Consider the following 19,556-nt stretch of genomic DNA (forward strand, 5'->3'; position numbering starts at 1 on the left):
CTATGCTGGAAGAGCACATCACACTTCCAATTTTCCTGTCCTCCTCAGATGGGAACACATAAAACCTCGAGCTCCTCACCTCTCTGCTCTAACATCAAGTGGAACACTGCTGTGAATGCCTCCGGTGCTCATCTAGCAGGCCCAGTGAGGAAAAAATGCCTCAGGGACATTTGTGAAGAAATGAGATTCAGAAAGAGTGGAAATTACTGGCTATTAAAAACTTACAGTATGTAGAACAGTCTGAATTTAATACAAGCCAGGAAGATAAAAATACCAACATAAACTTGTATGATAGTGAAAGGAGTGCTTGTCTACAAACACTGATAGATAACAAGTTCTAAACAGGAAAGTACACACACACCTTATTCTATTCGTAATGGTGGCTAATAAGTAATGAATAGTGAAGCACAGATATGACATATTCTGTTCACCCAACAGAAAGTTCCAGAGGGACTAAGGAACAAACAAAGATACTGAAATTCACTGCCTTGCAGAACCTTTAAAGGGGGTATAAATATTTGGTAACTCTTTGGTCAACTGAAGATGTTCTAAATAAAACATAGCAGAAATAATACTGTAGAAAGTTTTAATAATGAAAAATACCCAACAATGAGATGAAGGATAATAAACAAAATATGAGAAACTAGTTACTAATTACTACTGGGGAACAAAAGGCTAATGCAAATGTACTTACAAACCAGCAAACAGTGGGTAAGCAAACAGGGCACAAGCCGCAACAGAAAATAATACATAATAAGTAAGGGTGTGAAAAACCATACTCCTGAAAGAATTTGAATTACACTGAGCTAGGACTCACTAACCACAAATCAGGCAATTCCCTTAACTTTGGCTGCCTAGGGTAAGAAGAAAATGTGTACTCAGACTGCTGTCAAGGTGAACTGCTAAACAGTCCTCAACAGCTCTCTTGCAAATCAGGCAGACAGACATAGAGTAACCAACAAGCTGATGAAAACAAACCACACCAGAATTCAGGAGAAAAGTGACCATCTTCTAAGGACAAACTGAGGCTGGTCGGGAAGATGCTTAGTGGACCTTGGGCAGGCTCGGGATTCCTCATAGCATAAGGCATGAGTGAAATTATTAGCTGTGTAATAATCCTTCATAATAATAAACATCCTAGAATACATACATAATAATATAAATAATAATAAAATCCTATATAATAATAAAGCTGTAATAATAAGTTTAGATTCGTTTCCAATTTATTTCAGATCTAATACTACTAGAAAAATAAAGTCCAACGATATATAAATTAAAACATCCTATCTTTAAAGCTAACTTAGCAAACATTCTCTGCCAATCACTATGAACCCATATAAACATGCTTTCTGGCTGTTCTAACTAGAGTAACAAGGGCCTATCATATGTTAACAGTTCTACGCAATGCTTCCTACCACATAATAATCTAAATTATCAATACTTCAGTATGTATAGATGGACCACCCTCACTCTGACAAAGATATAAAGAGACAGCAGCCATCAATTTAACTGTACTATGTCGATCTTGAGAATTATTTGCTGTGGAATATTCCTTCTGAACACTTTGAATATGTATTACTTTCAAGGGTTAATAAAGACCTGACTGGCCTATAGCTGGGAAGGAAGAGATTGGGCGGGAGACCCAGATTAAGAGGATGCTGGGAAGAAGAAAGGCAGAGTCTGGAGTAGCAAGCATACACAAAGAAAAGCAAGATGGAATGGGCATGCCATACTGAGGAACGGTTCCAAGCCATGGGAGAAAAGCATAGATAAATATGGGCTAAATTAAAATATAATAGGTAGCTAGAACAAGCCTGAGCTATTGGCAGAGCATTTATAATTAATCTTCAGCCTCTATGTATTTATTTGGGAGCTGTTGGTGGGAAAGAAACATCCACCAACCATTATTTTTATTTTTCACAAGTAAAATATATAATGTGAGGTGTGGCCACATCAATCTGAACACGCCTGACCTTGCCTACAAGAGCCAATGCATATACTCGGTACAAACCTGCTGATTGTAGAAATTACCATACATTGGTCATAACTTCTGAAAAGTCTATTCCTTTTCTCCTCACTCCTCAAGAAGCAAACTGCGTATTAAGATATAACCTCAACGCAGATGGGGGAAATCTCACAGGGCCCCACTCCTAGAGGAGGAGTGATAAGCAATGGACAATGGCTGAGGGAGGGCGGGATCATCTCCCATAAGGACAGCCCTCTTCCCCCATGTTATAGACGGATACATATTATCTATATAATAAATATAGGTTTATTCACTTATGTATATATGTAACGACATGGTTAAGAAAGGAGGCCTGAATTAGGGAGGGAGGGAGGGAAGGAGGGTGAAGAAAGGGAAATTATGTAATTATATTTTAAACAATTATTTAATTAAAAAGATATACTCCCCACAAAAACGACCGGGCTCTTTCAGTGTTTGTTTAGTTTCCACAGAATTAGAGAACATTAATTCTCAATACCTTTGGAACAGAAATGCATATTGGTCTTAATGTTTGATAAATGAATGGGGCAGTGTGACTGAAACCTACTAGGTGCCAATCCATCTGTGAAGCAAAGTAAACTGTGAATCTGTCAACAATATCAGTACAAGTATAGATATCAAAATCAACAATTCATTGAGATCTGTTATGTCCAAGGCATGTTATAAACAATCAGTACTTATTTTATCTTTCTTAAAATCCTATGAGGTAGATATTCTTATTTTTTCCTGTTCCAATATAATAAAACATGATCAGAAGAATTGAGTAACATAAAAATTGGTGGCTTGTCTGGGAAAGAAACAAAACTGTATCAGCAGAAGGAAAGAAGGGTCTATACTCAACAACCAACAGACTGTTAAAAGTGGTATTCCTGTGTCATTGGTGAATGGACTGGTTACTCAATGAATGGCAGGCAGGCAGGAGACAAATCATATGGCATATTTAGATCCTATTTAATAGGAAACACCACAAGTAGGTGGATACAAACATGTAGCACAGAAAAACCATGGTATTATAGAACTTGTAATTTTTAGATTGAGAAGATGGGTCAGTCAGGAAGTGCCTATACACAAGCATGTGTACCTAGCTCGGGTCTCCATCACTCAGGTAAGAAGCCAGGCATGGCATCTCTAATCCTAGTTTGGGGAAGACTGAGATAGGAGGATTCCTGGAACTCTCTGGGTAGCCAACCAGGCTGATTTAATAAACTCCAGGTTCACTGGGAGTTTCTGTACCAAAAAAAAAAAAAAAAATTAAAGTGAGAGCAATTGAGACAAAAGAGGATGTGGACTTCGAGGATGTGGACTTCTTTTTGGACACAAAATGCATAGGAACACATATAGTTACACACACACACACACACACACACACACGGGAACACACACACACATACACACACACACACTCAAGTTTAAGACCATCATTAGATCTACATTGGATCTGATGTCATTCTAGGATACACGAGACCCTGGCAAAACAAGAACAGCAGTAATCAGAGTGATTGGGAATATTGTCTATATATCAAGAGCAAGACAGAAGTGTTAGAATTAATTGCTAACAAACAAACAAACAAAAAAAAGCCAAGCAAGCAAACAGAAAACTTTTGTAAGGAGAAAATATTTACAACAGATGAAGGGTGAATGTCTCTAATATTGAAAGAAATCCGTTGCAAAAACAACCAATTTAACAAAAATTAAGAATATTTAGAGGAATCCATGATGGAAATGCAGATAAAATATTATAAAACATTCTCATCTTTGATCAGATGCCAGAGAAAAATGAAAAGGTGACCCTGATAATCTTCCCCATTTGTAAGCTGTTCAAAATTAGAACACTGGTAAAACTTAAGTCAGTGTGGCCCTCAGAAAACAGGCACTGACGAAGGCTTGCTACTGAAGAGTATCCACCATGCCTTCACGTGTGAAGCAGATCTGTGGTCCTTAGCAGAACTAAACGCCTATTTTTCTTTCACCTTATAACACTCACAGGGATGGTTACTTCTGAAAAGAGAATTTTCAAAGTGCCTTTGCATATACTATTCCTTGCTTGTAGAGTGCCTTTTTCTTCGTTTTTCTCTATAAACCTCTGACTCAGGGTACAATATTCAGCTCAGGTGTGTCGTCCTCATGGGTGGCTCTATTTAATTCATCTTTATATCCCTAAGAGCAGGTGTAAGGGCCTTGCAGTGGTTTAAATTCTATGCAGACGCAAGGCACCCTGAAATACAGGACAGCTAGAAGGGCAATAGACCCAGGGAGAACACACCCTGCGTGTGAAGCAGTAACCAAGGCAGGCTGTGAGCATCAGAGATAATGGACGGAGAGCAGAAAGGAACAGCTGCTGGGTGCAGTAGGGAGCTGAGAAGAGTGGAGGCACACACAGGTCCCAAAGCCACGGGAGAGCAGTTAGCCATAAACCAGAGCTAAGGCTAAGCCAACAAAAAGCGTATAAAAAAAGAGTTTGGAAAAAAAGAGAGAATTCCTGCAGAGAAACACATGAAAATCAAATGCCTTCTCATGAAGTTGCCTGCATTGTCCCTACATGCTCTCCCCGCACAGGTTTGAAGCATCTTTTCTTGCAGCCATGGGAAGATCTGCTTCACAGTGCAGTGAGTGTGGGCTGTTGCTGAGTTTGGTTTGGTTTTCGAAGATGAGGTTTCTCTTTGCAGCCCAGGTTGGTCTGGAACTTACCATGTAGGTTTCTGAGCTCAAACACATGACAATCCTCCTGCCTCAGTTTTCCCAAGTGTTAGAAGCATGAGACACTAGAACTCACTTACATAAATGAATTTGCCAAGTTTTCAATTGTCATAATTGGAATTGGTATAAAGTATGACTTCTGTTTACTTTTCCTCCTTAATCTCTGTGTGGATTCCATCTGTGCTGATCTTTTAAACAGAGATTAAAAAGTTACTGTTGCTGATACTTCCAAGAACATTTCAAAATAATTTTTAATAATTTATAATATTCCTCTAAATTTTCTTTCCTGAAATAAGATTTGATAATATTTAGAATATCTTATCTCATCTACTAATCATTCACTCTGTAATATACGCATTTATCATTTATTCCACTAACAAATGTCCTGAATGTACTAAATAAATGAAAAATACATTATTTAAAATTATCATGACCAAAGCCCCCAAATTGTTCCTTTGCTCTCTAGATTTCTTTGCTAGTAGAATAGCAAAGTAGTAGATATCTGCTACTTTGCTTACTTCCAGCCACACACCTTCATTTCCTTCCACTCTACCCTAAACCACTACTAACAATTGCTTTCTTTTTTCTTTGATACTTGACTTCCATATTTAGTTTTGATTATCATATATGTGAAACTAGACAGTACTTTTTCATCTGTCGTAATATTGTTAGGTTCATCCATGGGGCAAAAATGGCAGACTTTCCATTCAGTGGTACATGGACAAAAGACAAGCAACAATCCTGAAATAGACAGATGAAGCCTCAAATGGAGAGAAAGAAGGAGAAAAATGTGCCCTGTGGAATGGCCCAGGCTCTTTTCCACCAAACCAAAAGCACATTGGGGTTCAAAGGAGGGAGTCCAGCCCAGCACCTGGACCAACACTGAGCCTACTGCCCTCAGAGCCTGTGGCGATCCTGCCATGTAACCTCCTGCCTTTCCCGCTTCTCTACCAGGCACTGCCTTGTCTGCTGAAGTCCCGTTGAGCTCTGAAACTGTGATTCATGTCTTTAAACAGACAGTATTTTCCTATTCCAAAGATAAACAAACTCAGAGCAATCCCATTTACTCAAGGTTCAGTTATCATTGTTTTAGTCTAGGCCCAAGAACAAATAACTAGATCATTTCAGTGCTCAAATGTCTTGTTTTCTTGCTGTGTAGCCCAGGCTAACCCACTACTCACAGTGTGGTCCAGCTTGGTGTCATTGCAGCAATCCTCCTGCCTCAGCCTCTCCCATGCTAGACCTAAATATCTAAACTCATGGGTCAAAAGAAATCTTCCGTCTTTTTAAGCTAATTATCTCTGGGATTTTATTATGGTGGCAGCAGATGAGTGCTGGACACAGAGGCATCTAAATGTTATGGTCTGGAATAACAGGGTGGCAAATGTCCATGTGCTAAATGTGTAGCCCCTGGCTCATGGGTTATTGAGAGACGTCTTGGATCAGCAGTGGGGTGGGTTATAACATCATCAGTAAGTTAAACTGTTGGCAACTTCAGAAGTCAACGGGCAATTAGAACTGGGGCCTGGCTGGTGGATTCAGGTCACATCCTGTCCCTGGCCCTTTCTGTCTCTATCTACTTCCTGTCTACCATGATGTGATCCACTGTTCCATCTCACACTCCTGAAACATCATGCTATTTCAGCCTGCCCTTAAGACCACAGCCACAGAACCAGCCAACCACAAACTGAAACCTTTGATGATGTGAGCAAAAAGCAAGTTGTCTCCACTTTACGTGGGTTTGCTCAGGTGTTTTGTAGGATTGGCAAAAAGTTCTTAAGACTCTAATGAACCCATTATGTAGAAAATACTTCAGTGATTTCTGGACTGTCCAGATAAGCCAGTAGAAACAGCAGCAAGGCAGAAGAGTACACATCTGTGCTCTTCTCCTTGTACTGACTTCCAAGGCTCCTGATTCACACCTGTCCTCTTGACTTCTTATATAAAGCATCCCCAGTAGCTATCTGGCCTTAGTTATGTAGCTACAGCACTATCCCTATAGGGGATGAACTATATTATATAGGCCCATATTCCTGCATTGTCTGGTGGTCAGAGAACTCTGAGTGAGCCACAAGGCACAATTTGCACCTATCACACAGAAGGTGGTCGCCTAACCTTTTGACAGTGAAACAACCTGATGCCATCCAAAGCAAGTGGTCAGAATATGCTAATGTTATTCTGCTCCTTCTATTGCAGTTTAGAAGGTCACCTGAGGAAGAGGTGTTTTTCTATGTGACAAAATGGGCATGTGCATGGCCGTGAAGAAACAAGCATAGCTATACACATGACCTAAGTTTTTCTCCTAGCCACCTAGGAAACAGAATGCTAATGAATTTTCCCCTCAATTTACGTTTTGAAACAAAAGCTGTTTGGATAATAAATGCAGGTTATTTTCAGGATGTGAATTCGGGATTTCTAGAAGGATCACTGAAACTTCCTCCCTCAATAGTTGTGTGAGTTGTGTACTCATTCCCAGACTTCCACTCTGGTATAAGAAATGGGTTATGTCCAGGCTGGTCCCAGACATAATGGTGCCCAACATGGGGCCTAAACCCAACACCCTGAGATTCAGGGTCTCATGCTCTACAGTCAAGATACTCCTCAGACAAGCTCCAACAAAGCCACTGACTTACTGCCCGAGCAGAGTCTCCGAAGTCTATCTTCAACCTCCCCATGGCCCTGATGATGGCAATGATGGACTGGATGGTGTTACTGTAGACCACCGCCTTGTACTGTTTACACTCTTCTTCTGAGTAACCAGCTTCATGGATGATTCTGAAGAGAGCAGAGGAAAACAGGCTTACTTCCTGTACAGAAGTCACTCAGAGATGTGCAAACATGTCTAACGCCTCCGTCTACTTACTTCATTTGCTTCACAATCGTACTTTTCCCGGATTCACCAGCACCTGGAAAATAAAATAAGGATTTTCTCATTCAGTATCATCACTTAAGTATCTCCAGCTCCCAGTACACACACACACACACACGCACACACACACGCATGTGCAACACCCTCTGTGTCACTTATATTGAATCTTGTATTATATTACAGCAAGATACAAAGCAGAAACCATGGAGGATGAAGAAGTACAAAGACCAAAGGTATAAGGTGCATCTCACAGTCAGTAGGAAGTGATCTCAGAACCAACTTCCTTCCATCCTGACCTCTTTCTTCCCATTCCTTCCTGTGGTGCTAGAGATCAATCCCTGGGCCTCACATATTCAAGGCAAGAAAATGCTCTACACTAAACAATGCCTAGCCCTGTATTCAGGATTTTGCTAAGTAAGTAGATTTTAGCCATTCTTACCACTGGAGGAAAAATGGGTAATTGTGTGAAATGATTAATGTTAATTTTTTCATAACAGTAACCACTTTACTATATAGAGATCTCTTAATAGTATGTTGTACATCTTAATATATTATAAAACAATAAGTTATAAAATTAACTTTGCTTCCAAGCATAAGAATTCTCAAATTTAAGTCTATTTTTCTATTACTTCATAATATTCCTGTCAATGTCAATACACTCGGCTAAAAAAAAAATGTTCCTGGTATTGTATATTCTCTAAAACATTAAAAGTATTCAGTCTTTTGTAGGCAGAGACTGATCATTCATTCCCAGCTACATACCTGAAATAATCACAAAAATTGTATTAATAAAAACACTGCTTGGCCAATAATTAGGTGTAATGCTAGCTAGCTCTTATATCTTAAATTAACCCATTTATATTAATCTGTGCATCACCATGTGGCTGTGGCATATGGAGTAAAGTTCCTAGTCATTTGTCTCCTCCAGCAGCTATATGGCTTCTCACTGACTCTGCCTACTTTCTTCTCTATCTTGGCTTGGAATTCCCACCTTACTCTATTCTGTTCTTTGATTGGCCCAAAGCAGGTTCTTTATTCTTTATATTAATAATAGTATACAGAAGGGAATCTCACATCAGTCTTTGGCTGGGCATGGTAGCTCACAGTTATAAGCCTACATTTCTGAGGCTGAGTCAGAAGAATGACACTGTTTAAAGTGACCCTTGTCTACCTAGTGAGTTTCAAGGTAGCTAGTGAACCTCTATATCACAAAACCAAAACTATGAAAATAAAAATAAATCAGCTCTGATGGAAAACTGTAGTATTATAAATTGTTTTGATCATGATTTTCCACATTGGTAGGTATTTTAACTGTTGAACAAATATCTTAACAGTAACTTTTGGATACTTGGAAGTAGAAGGACACTGGTATAAGAAGCCACTTGAGGGACTGGAGTGATGGCTCAGTGGTTAGAAGCACTTGCTGATCTTACAGACACCCAGGTTTTGTTCCCAGTACCCACATTGGACAGCTAACAACCACTTCTAATTCTACTTCCAGGGGATTCAACATTTTCTTCTTGTCTCTGCAGGCACAGGGCATGCATGTGGAACATATTCATACATGTAGGTGAAAGACTCATATACACAAAATAAAAATAGATATTTAAAAAAATCCAGAGAGCATGGATTAGCAATTAGGAGCACTCCCAGGTTTGACTTTCAGCACACACATTGCAGATCACAAAAATCCTAACTCCAGTGCCAGGAGATTTGGTGCCCTTTTCCGATACACACAGGTCACAAGCACATACATGGTATACATACATACATACAAGAAGAACATTCATGTAAATAAAATAAATAAATCTGGAATAAGGAAGAAGAGGAGAAGGGGAGGGGGAAAGGGATAACAAATGAGGGGGCTAGAGAATGAGGAAGGGGAGGGAGGAGGAGATTTAGAGGATGAGGGGAGGGATGGAGGATCAGGAAGGGGATGGAGGAAGGAGCATCTATGTCCATGATAGCCACAGTCTCCAGAAGCTGTAGAGACGGCTCAGCAATTAAGAGAACTTGTTGGTCTTGCTTAAGACCCTGGATCTTAGCACCCACATGGTGACTTTACAGCCATCCATAACTACAGTTCCAGGAGATTTGACACAGTCTTCAGACCTCTATGGGTATCAGGCACACACATGGTGCATATACATATATGTAGGCAAAACACTCATGCACACAAAACAGAATTTAAAAATCCAGAACAAAATTAAAGAAGCTACATGAGAAAATTTTAAAGAGTAAATGTCAATAGTAAGGGCTCTGCACTGCCTGCCAATCACCGTTGCTAAAGACTAGCACATGGCCAACGTGCCCGGCTAATGCTAGGCCACAAGGTTATGCCAGACAATGCTTTTTCCATCTTCCTTTCTCAGAGGTCACAAACCCAGGAACCACTCTCCAACCTGCCCCCCCCCCAACCTGCCCACTTGCTACCTGAAAAAGGTTTTCTTAGGAGCCAAACCCTAGCTTTATGTGGTACTACCACATAAATACTAGCAAGGAAACGGGGTCCCCCTTCATCCTCATCCCACGCAGCAGGAGCTGCCCTTACTATCTTACACTAGACCAATTACACTTTCTATGTGCTGGGAACATCTGAGCACAGGACACAGGGATATCTGGCAACTTCACACATGTGTGCCCTCTTTGGCATAACCACGTGTACAGAAGAACTTAGTTCCTGTTTGAGAAAGAGCCTGGGTCATGTGGTTTTGTGAACCTCATTCTCCTGTTTCCCTACTGTTGTCCCCATGGTGTCTTCTGCTCGGCATTACTGAAGAGCATAGGCAGGAGAATGCCCAGGGCTAATCCCATTACAATTCTTCAGACACTATCTCCCCCGCCCCACACCCACCAGCCCTGTTCTGCTTCCTCTGGCCATCTGTGATCTTCTATCAACCACACTTATCTTCTCTGCCAGCCCCGCCAGAGTTCCACAGGTGATACGCGCTGCCTTTCTGCATCTGAGTCTACTGGGATTCTCAGCACCTGTCACCACAGTCAGCCAACCAGAAGGCAAGAAAGCTGTTATGTTGAAGACTTTAGAACTCACAGATGCTAAACTTCAGCACTGCCTGTGTCTTTTCCTCCTGTAGCGACTGACAGGCATAGAACACGCGTGTGCGCGCACACACACACACACACACACACACACACACACACACACACACGGCATCTGAAAATAAGCTGTAGTTAAATGACCTGTTTGAAACAGCTCAGGAAGAAACTGCCTAAGTTTACTAAGTGGTATTCAAGCAAACCTCATGTCAAATAGAAAAGCAGGCATTGAATAAACAATAGGGCTATTCTTTCTCTACAGACAGTCTTTGAATCTTTCGTGGCATCTGCCCATAAAAAACAATTCCAAGATAAACAAGCCATCATTTGCTATCAGTGACAGTGGCTTGGCTCTGTGAAAGGCACAATTGCAGGCCTTGTGGCTCACACATTTCTCTGAACCAGGGCTGGGTCCCCTGGGAGGTACAGGGTAGGCAGTCCCCAGGAAGGCAGTCTCTAATTCTGCATTTCTAGAATAGTGCAGCCGCTGAGAGCAGTGTGCCATGCCGTGATAGAACATGTCAAAACATAGGGTCCAACAGGACAGAGGGCAAGCCCACAGGTCCCCTCGTCTGTGCTGTTAGTGAGTCCGTTCCGAGCTAGAGAAGTCAGTGAGGTGTGACATCCTTGCAGAGGAGAAATCAGGGGACTGATGAGGTTGTACTCAGCCGACTCTGTACACACAGATTAGGACTTACTTTTGCTTGTTTTGTTTCGTTTTGTCTTTCAAGATAGGGTTTCTCTGGGTAGCGTTGGCTGTCCTGGAACTCACTCTGTAGACCAGGCTGGGCTCAACTCAGAGATCCTCCTGCCTCTACCTACCAAGTATGTGCCACCACTACCTGGATATAACTTTCAAACCTTACAGTGGAGGGAATTATTTTAATGCTAAGATCATCTCGAAATTCTAAATCATTTTTTCACACTCTCTGAAAATAATTGGTGACAGGGGGTACTTGGCTTTATTCTGTAAGGAGCACTCAGCCTGTTGTTCCTGTTGACATCAGCGCAGGGTTGAAGGGTAGAAGCAGCCGTCTTATTAACTGGGCATCTCCTCTTTCCACTGGTGACAAAATCTCTGGACAACAGATATCTAGAGGCAGAAACCCTGAAAACTGCTTTAACCCTTAGCAATGTATGCAGTTAGCTTTCAATTCTTGCTTCCATGCTGAGACAATACTAGCCTGAAAATTATAAATCCTTCCTGTTGCGGTGTCAGCATTCCAAAGAGTGGATATCCTGCCTCCTAACATCACGAAAGAAACAGTTTAAAGGTTGTTCTCTATAAACCTCAGTCAGAACAGTCGCGTTTAAGAGGCCAACAGGAAGCAACGTTAAAAATCAAACATGAAAACCTGTAAAGTGACAGAAGGAAAAGCCTGCTGTCCCCAGAAGTACTCCGCCAGGAGGCTATTACTATCCACTTACATCTCGAGTGAGACAAGAAAAAACAGTTGTGCAGACTCCACCAAGTGCTGCTTCAAGGAGAACATGAAAGGCTCACGTACAACATATCGGACAGAAAAGTATCAGGTGTGAAAGCATTTGGGTCATAGGCCCAGAAGCTCAAGGTTACTCTGGTCACGATGATATGAGGCTTGAGAGGAGACGGAAGGGGCAGTGACTCCTAGGGGACTGAGGATATGTACAGACACGCATAGGTCATGATGGGCCTGCAGAGCTCAAAGTGGAGGCACTGAGGGGAAGCCTCCCCTTCCCCTGGGCCTCCTTTTAGAAGGAAATGACTGGCAGAACATTGCATCTCTGAGAGCCCATGCTGGGCGCAGCATGTGTGTGAAGTGGAGCTTAGCAGAAACAGATGCTAGAGGAGCGGCAGGGACAATGTAGGAGCCCCAGGACACAGAGGGAGGGCCTTGCAGTGCGAGGTGCCACCAACATGGCAGCCCATCAGTGGGGCCACTGAGAATACACTGAGGACAGCTAGGGTGAGGGAGGGCAGTGAATGGAAAAACCTAAGCAAATGTGGGAAGTCCGTAGTCATTAACTACGCGACCCAAATTCCTTGAACATAAGTCCCTCGACTTCAGAAAACAAGTTGTTTGGTTTTGTTTATTTTTAAGGTTTAAGAGAGAGTCCAGGCTGGGCCTCCAACTCACTTGTAGCTCAAAGTTCTGATCCTCCTGCCTCTGCCTGTGGAGGTCTGAGTTCATTGGCACGCACCACCAAGCCTAACTTTATGTTTCTGGGATGGAAGCCAGGTACTGATCCAGCAATGGAACCAAGGGCTTCATGCTGAGTGATACCCCCAATCCAGCACCTTAGCAGAAAGTCATTTGCCCAACTCTGTTTGGAGCCATAATTCTCTGCTGCAGGTTGTAGGCCACCAGCAGCAGCAGCTGATCAGATGTTACCATGGGGATCTTGTCAGGTCACCGCAGTGCACGCCAGCCCAGTTTATGGAGTTCCTGCTTATATCAAATTTAACTTCTTGATTTACCTTGCGTAAAAGTAAACTAATGCTCACGTTAAAGTGGAATGCGGCTCCACCACGCAGCACCTAGGGATGGTCTGTTTCGGGGTGCTGAGGTGTGAAGAGATGGATATAGAAACACCTTTGCCTTTAAGATCAAAGTAAACAAAGCAGAACGCAATGGCAGCAATAAGTGAAGCATCAGGGGCTGCTGCTTCTCTTAAAGGCAAGGAGAAAAGATTCCCCTGCCTCCTTTCTGTAGAGAATTTATTTTAGAAATATTACAATTAGAACTATTCTCTCTTTGAAATACTCACAGATACTCTCTGTCTGTCTGTCTCTCACCCTCCCTGCCTCCCTCCCTCCTTCCCTCCCTCCCTCCCTCCCTCCCTCCCTCCCTCCCTCCTTCCCTCCCTCCCTCCCTCCCTCCCTCCCTCCTTCTCTCTTTCTCCCTCCTTCTCTCTTTCTCCCTCCTTCTCTCTTTCTCCCTCCCCCCTCCCTCCTTCTCTCTCTCCCTCTGTCTCCCCCCTCTCTTCCTCTCTCATACGAAACATGAACACTTGAGGAGATCGTGCTCCCAATCCCACAGTTTCAGTAGGAAGGCAGCTGCCTATTTTCCTCCTGTCCCATGGACAGATGTTGTTTCCCCCTCTAGACAGAGGCTGCTGAGCTAACACAGAGGGTCGCTGCCCTCACAGTTAGGAGGGATTGTGTGCAAATGGACGAAGGCCTGAAGACTCGGTTACGCATCCTCAAACACGCATCCTCAGCTTGGCTATACAATATCTTAGCAGACTCTATAATACACATTGCCTATCACTTTAATGGTTATTCAATAATAAACATACTCTAGTACATAGGGAAGGTTTCTGGGCTGGGTGATTTTGTTATTAATTGTAATTCCTCAACAGCTGAAATAATCTATAATCTTTTCTACTTTGTAATAAGAGCTCCAAATGTATTTAACTTATATTTACAATGTGCCTGATAATCTAGGATAGAAGGATAATTTGATGACTGTAACCCCAAAAGCTTAAGACACCAAAGGAATCCAATTTCTTCAATTAATATAAAATTATTCACCATGAAGAACAAGTATACAGGAAGCAAAATCATCCTGGCCCTGAGTCATCCGCAGGCTCACTACGGCACTAGTCTTATGGTTAAGATTGTCTATGAATCCAACTGAAGTAGTTTGAGAACACATGATGATGATGTGCATGCCCGTGTGCGTGTGTGTGCGCGCACGCACACTCCATGCACTTATGTGTGTACTTGAAATCTGTTGGCAGCAGATTTTAAATATCTTCAGCACAAAAAAATAACAGTAGGTATACAGTGATGGATATGACAATTTGATTGATTTAAGCACACATACACACATATACTCAACATAGCATTATACACTGTAAGCGTACATCTTTGCATCTATTTCAAACATACATGTATATTGCATGTCAAAAAGAGGGAGAAAGTGTTCCTACTAACACCTCAACCTTGGAGCTCCAGCCTCTAGAACTGTGAAAGAATAGTGTATGGTCAAAAAAAGAAAGAGTCGATGTGCTGGCTAGGGAAGCACAGAGAGAGAGGATAACATTAAGGAGAACTATGCAGCACTCTGCCCATTCCGGGCATCGCTGTGAAACACACCACAGGCAGGCCAGACAAACTATGGTGAAGAAGAATGGAGGACCAGATGCTACAAGCATCCTCCTGCAAGTGTCTGCAGGGAGTTTTAATCTAGCGGTTCTTTTTGGACAGCAATAATAACAGCTTATCCTATCCCATTCTGAGTCACTTTAATGGTTCCATGAGAGACAAACAATACCAAGGTCTCTGTCACAGTTTGTGGTTATATTTTCTTGAATTTGAATTTGAAACCTGCACTGCTGATGCTGAGACATGCACAGGCACCCCGTATATGGTGGTTCTGTCGAACTTGCCCATATTGGGTTTTATGGTCTACGTTGATGAGGACGACTGACCAGGTCTCTTCCTAATTGGGGTACCATATCTCATTACAAATGGTTGTGAGCCACCATGTGACTGCTGGGAATTGAATTCAGGACCTTGGGAAGAACAGGCAGTGCTCTTAACCACTGAGCCATCTCTAGCCCTTATATTTTCTTAGCAAGCATCAAATGCTGTGCACTGTAGTTGGTTTAGTTGTCAATTACCTATCCACCAACCTCCAAAGATGGGATTATGTATTTTGAGCTGGACCAGTGTATACTACTAGGACTGAACCTAAAACTCTTTAGGTTTGCAGGTCTTATACGAAGTAGTCCAACAAATGTCTACATGCAACCAAGAAAAATAATCTTTCTTGATACAGGAATATCTCCCTCCCCAGGATATTAGGTCCCCATTCCCTTGACATTAAGATTAGCTCCAAATATCAAGGTACTAAAAGGGTGGTGTAAAATTGAACACACTAAAATCACTTTGTATGATCAAATGGTGGCAGAAACAAGCATAAAAGAACAGAGCCAAAAGAGTCCCAAGAAGTTGAGAGAATGAAAAGAATCACTTATCTGCTCTGCTTATGCTTTGGGAGATGGGGCGGGGGAGGCTGGATGCTAAGACAGGTCACCTACAGCCTACACCAGCCTCACACTCCCTAGAGAGTCATAGCTAGGCTTGAACCCCTGATGTTCCTGCCTTGGCTTAGCATGGACTGGAAACACACGTATGCCTCCACATCTGGCTCTGCTTATGCTTGTAAACTGGAGTTAATTCATCACCATCGGGACTGATCAGACAAATCAGGAAACCTATCCCTCTAGTGTGTCACCAAGGATAAGTCTAACTTGGTATCCACACTTGCTATTAAAAACGAATATAGTCTATAAAGTAGATATAGCCCCATCAAGTAGTGAGACAAGAACTATGGTTTTACCCGCTGGCAAATTTCTTAACAAAAGATATCTGGATTTTCATAATTATTCATGCATTTAATATATTTCTTTGGTTGAAGAAATGCACAAAGAAAAATCAATTTCACAAGTTATGTAGTTAGAAAGGGGAGGGTATTTGTACATCATTTACTGATAACTGGTTGTCTTTGATTCCGTATCCAAATTTTTTGATGAGAAGCTTCTCTGTATTTATCCATTGGTAATTTCTTGTACAAATACAATACATGTAGATCATATTTACCCTGATAACGTCTTAAAGTTGGTAAGAACACAGAATCCTAAGCCATTTCTATGCACTCTTCATAAAATCCATCAGTTTATCTTGTTGTCTTTGAAGTGGGTGTTTTTATGGATGTCTATTCTAGAAACTAGCTCACTGATTTACACAGAACTGGATGCTGATGGATTTCATTATGAAAATTTTTAATCCTATTTTATTATACATAATTTCATCAGAAAAGGTGTTGTGGGAGGGGGGGGAGGCTACAATTCCCATTCCAGAAACAAGTTAGTTTTCTGTCTTGAAAGCTTAAATGTTATTCCTTGCTATACTGTTCAGTGTTTTCCCTGGATTTAAAGACTAAGGTCAGAGCCCCAAGTCAGAAGGACAATAATTTTCAAGCCCTGCAAGTAAAAAATGGTTTTCAAGAAAAGCATGGTGAGTCCCTATCATGATTCAGTTACATCTCTGCTTTCCGGGGAGCATCATTACATGTTGGGACACTGCAGTGGCACTTTGGGTGTGCTTCTGACCTAGTGCTATAGAACTTTAAAGAAGTGAGCCTGGGGACATGCTCTAGTAATCTCAGCAGTCCAGGCAAGAGAGTAAGGAGTTCAAGGACAACCTGGGCTACAGAGAAAGATCCTGGACAAAAGAATACCAACCAGATAGTTCTAGAGATGTGTGCAATTAAGAGTAAATAGTTAACAGAAAATGACTCTTAACTCTTATTTTTCTCTTTTAATCAGAAGGTGCAGGCTGTGGAATACAGTAATTACTAGTGCAATCTGATGTCACTGACTTAATTCCCTCTGCTGACCAGCAATCTGAACCATTATTGCTGGGGTACTGCTAGTACCAGGAAGAGCACAGCAGGAAAGAGCAAGGTCCTAAGAACATCTTATGAAATAGTATACTAGAATGTCCCACATCCAGGGTCACTCCGGTGATGTAATGTCTTCTTTTACCTAACTCACTACACTCCCAAAATAAAGAGAACCCACGTTTTTTCACCACCGTGAGATCCCACTGTATACTGCTGTATTTAACACACAACAGCAACTCAATAGATTATGATGAACTGGCCAGAGGGAGAGAAGAAACATCCCATAAAATATAAGAAAATAGAAATATAAGAAAACAGAGTAGATACGTGGATTGTGGGAGGAGGCAAATGTTTGTGGGAGAAGAATGAAGAGCGTGGTGGCAGCCTGTGTCTGGCTGCCCACTGGAAGAGGTTCCTACTCCCTTCTATTTGGGCAATTGCTGGGCAGTGTTGAAGGGCAGCGCAGGAACAATGCTTCCCTCAAAGCTCAAGGGCCTGAGTTTGGTCCTAGCAATGCAAAATATAAAGTAGGGAACATGTCTGTGATCAGCCAGCTGTGTCCCTCATGCTCTCTTACCGCTCAAAGGTAGTCATGTTACCAGATTTGTCAGCAAAACTCAAGTCACACCCATACAAGGCAAAAGTGGCCACGTGGCTTCTAATTCTTACCATTATATATGAGAAGACCTATTCCTACAGACTTGCTTGTTCTACAGTGAGAATTAAGGCAATGCCCAGGAGATAAAGGAGCAGTACGATGAGAGGAACTGGTCTCTGAATGACCGCAAGGCTGCCGCATGACTCTGGAGTGCCATAAGCATCTTCTTTGGTTTAAGTTTCTCAGATATAAGAACCTGACTTCCAGGAAGACTTTTTTTTTTTTAATTGGTCAGAATCTAAGTATGTTAAAAGAGTAACACAACTACATAATAGGGAAATGTTCATAAAGAATAAAGATTTAAAAAATGACTTTTTACTGTCATGAAATGTCCGTTGATAATAAAAAAAAATTCCAACAAATTCCAACATGAACAAAGTGCAGCAGCTGATAAGAAATTCTGGGGTGGGGGTTGGGGATAGAGCAATGGATCAATCACTTGGAACACTTTCAGAGTACTTGGTTCAGTCTCCAGGACCCAATTCTGTCTGTAATTCCAATTCAGATGTTCTCTTCCGGCCTGTGGTACCAGGCACAGTATGTGGCAAACATACACACACAGAGACACTTAGTCACACAAAATAAATCCTATTTTTTTTTTTTTTTTGGTTTTTCGAGACAGGGTTTCTCTGCAGCTTTTTTAGAGCCTGTCCTGGACCTAGCTCTTGTAGACCAGGCTGGCCTCGAACTCACAGAGATCCGCCTGCCTCTGCCTCCCGAGTGCTGGGATTAAAGGCATGCGCCACCACCGCCCGGCTAAATCCTATTTTTTTTTAAAAAGAAGTATCTTTAGCAGTGTAAATTATCATCTACTTCCCAGAAATAGTTCAGGACTCCAAATGATACACTTATTCAATATATACTGTGTCCCGGGCACTGGTTTAAACAGAAGAAATATAAATACTCATTGAGAAAAAGCCATAAACAAAAAGGTTTAAAACTATTTATAAATATATGCATCATAATATATGATATTTATAAATACATAAGGGAATATAAATATATAAGAGAAACTTATAAGGGAATATAGCATAATGGTATTTATATCTGAGTTATATCATCAAGCATGTCTGCGGTTTTCCCACTTTTTATATTGTACATAAAACTGAATCAAAATTATGTAATTTATTTAGAAAAATTCAGTCACATTTCCCCCATGTTTAAAACTGAATAAAATCATCCTCTTTAGACTCATTTGCATCTACCCACCTTCCCATCTCATCAGCCATGCACATAAATCTCACACTCTAGTTGTAGAAATTTACTTTTATTCTCAGAATTTCATGATCCTTCTTGCCTGCATGATTCCCTGGCCTCATTCCATAACTGAGCACTGTACCAAACTGGGTCCTAAAAAAGTAAACGACGTGGTTAGCACCGGAGCCACTGGGGGTTCAGTGTTCCCACCCAAGGCCATTCTCACTCTCAAAGGCTATGCTGCGTTGAGTTGACAGATGCTGAGCTGGTACATAGACCACCATGGTAGTAGAAAGGACAACGATATCCAAGCTACACAGTGCAACTGAGACTTAGGGGAGAGTTCAGGGCCACACTTGGAGGGAGCTATGACAGACAGGCTCAAAGCAATGTCGTGGAGCAACACCCTTTGTCACCCTCAGACCAAAGGAAGCAGAGCCTATCGGCCTATCAGGTGCAGGCTATGCTTGCCAAAAGGAGCTCAGGAGCTTACTGTCCCCCTCTCAAACCCATCTTCTCTCCCCCACATTAGCAACACAGAGCAGCAAAGAGGGGGAACAATATATGAAGGAACATTTTCCTGCAACATCACATGCATTGGCTGTTCAAATGTCTGGGCTTTATTAAGGCTCCCATGGTTTGTTTTACCTTTTAAACACTTGGTAGTTCTTCCCACTA

At 41.7% G+C, this 19,556-nt stretch overlaps 1 protein-coding gene across 2 annotated transcripts in view; it reads right to left on the reverse strand.

Annotated features, from left to right (window-relative positions):
* Gnai1 (G protein subunit alpha i1) overlaps positions 1-19,556 on the reverse strand; it is an 81,390-nt gene that overhangs the window by 26,071 nt on the left and 35,763 nt on the right. For both annotated transcript variants that reach the window (XM_038315321.2, XM_038315322.2), the window contains exons 2-3: positions 7,566-7,608; positions 7,336-7,477 (exon numbers count right to left, since the gene is read on the reverse strand). In XM_038315321.2, the coding sequence (XP_038171249.1) occupies positions 7,336-7,477; positions 7,566-7,608 (185 nt within the window). The remainder of the gene's footprint in view (positions 1-7,335; positions 7,478-7,565; positions 7,609-19,556) is intronic.

The sequence above is a fragment of the Arvicola amphibius genome, chromosome 18 (assembly GCF_903992535.2).
Source record: "Arvicola amphibius chromosome 18, mArvAmp1.2, whole genome shotgun sequence".
NCBI lineage: Eukaryota > Metazoa > Chordata > Mammalia > Rodentia > Cricetidae > Arvicola > Arvicola amphibius.